Raw genomic sequence first — 879 nt, 5'->3', positions numbered from 1 at the left:
AGCATCCCTGTCCCCCACCAGCATCCCTGTCCCCCATGAGCATCACCATCCCCAGCACAGCCCACTGTGGCCGCCACCGGGGAACTGGGCGTGCGCGTGCAGCATCACAGCCCCGTCCCCGCAGGCTGTGGGTGCTCCCCGGGGTGGGACCCACGGGCTGGGTGGGTGACGCTCAGATGGGCCATCCCCGGAGCAGACACGTCACGGAAGCCGAAGGAAAACGAGAAGGACGGGCACGGGTACCGCTTCGTGTCGCGGGGGGAGATGGAGGCGGACATCAAGGCGGGGCGGTACCTGGAGCACGGCGAGTACGAGGGCAACCTCTACGGCACCAAGATCGACTCCATCCGTGCCGTGGTTGAGGCCGGCAAGATGTGCATCCTGGACGTCAACCCCCAGGTAGGGGACCCGGGGTGGGGAACACACCAAAGGGGTGGAAGGGGCTGCCCACCGCCCTGGGGCTCAGTGCCATCCCTTCCCGCCCAGGCGGTGAAGGTGCTGAGAACGGCTGAATTCGTTCCATATGTGGTCTTCATCGAAGCCCCCGGTCCCGAGATGCTGCGGGCCATGAACCGGGCGGCACTGGAGAGCGGCGTGGCCACTAAGCAGCTCACGGTGGGTCCCCTCTCCGGGAAGGGCAGGGGTAGGGGGGGGACACGGGGAGCGATGGGGAAACTGAGGCAGGGTTTGTGCGGGGCAGGAGGCCGACGCCAGGCGGACGGTGGAGGAGAGCGGCCGGATCCAGCGCGGTTACGGCCATTACTTCGACCTCAGCCTGACCAACGATGACCTGGAGCGCACCTTCGGGCGGCTGCGGGAGGCCATGGAGAACTTGCGCGCCCAGCCCCAGTGGGTGCCTGTCAGCTGGGTCTACTAGTG

General features: G+C 67.5%; 1 protein-coding gene across 1 annotated transcript; it reads left to right on the top strand.

The window, feature by feature from the left end:
- Positions 1-196: 196 nt before the first annotated feature.
- On the top strand, positions 197-877 carry LOC104836074 (MAGUK p55 subfamily member 2-like; the record flags this gene model as incomplete). The annotated part of the gene is made up of 3 exons (XM_010574421.1): positions 197-399; positions 487-615; positions 701-877. Coding segments are annotated over 3 exons (509 nt in total), but the record flags the coding sequence as incomplete, so codon positions are not given.
- Between the last annotated feature and the right edge of the window lie 2 nt (positions 878-879).

This window comes from Haliaeetus leucocephalus, unplaced genomic scaffold (genome assembly GCF_000737465.1).
Source record: "Haliaeetus leucocephalus isolate CR32 unplaced genomic scaffold, Haliaeetus_leucocephalus-4.0 Scaffold429, whole genome shotgun sequence".
In the NCBI taxonomy this organism is placed as follows: Eukaryota; Metazoa; Chordata; class Aves; order Accipitriformes; family Accipitridae; genus Haliaeetus; species Haliaeetus leucocephalus.
The sequence above is the reverse complement of the archived record's forward strand: the minus strand, read 5'-3'. Positions and strand labels throughout refer to the sequence as shown.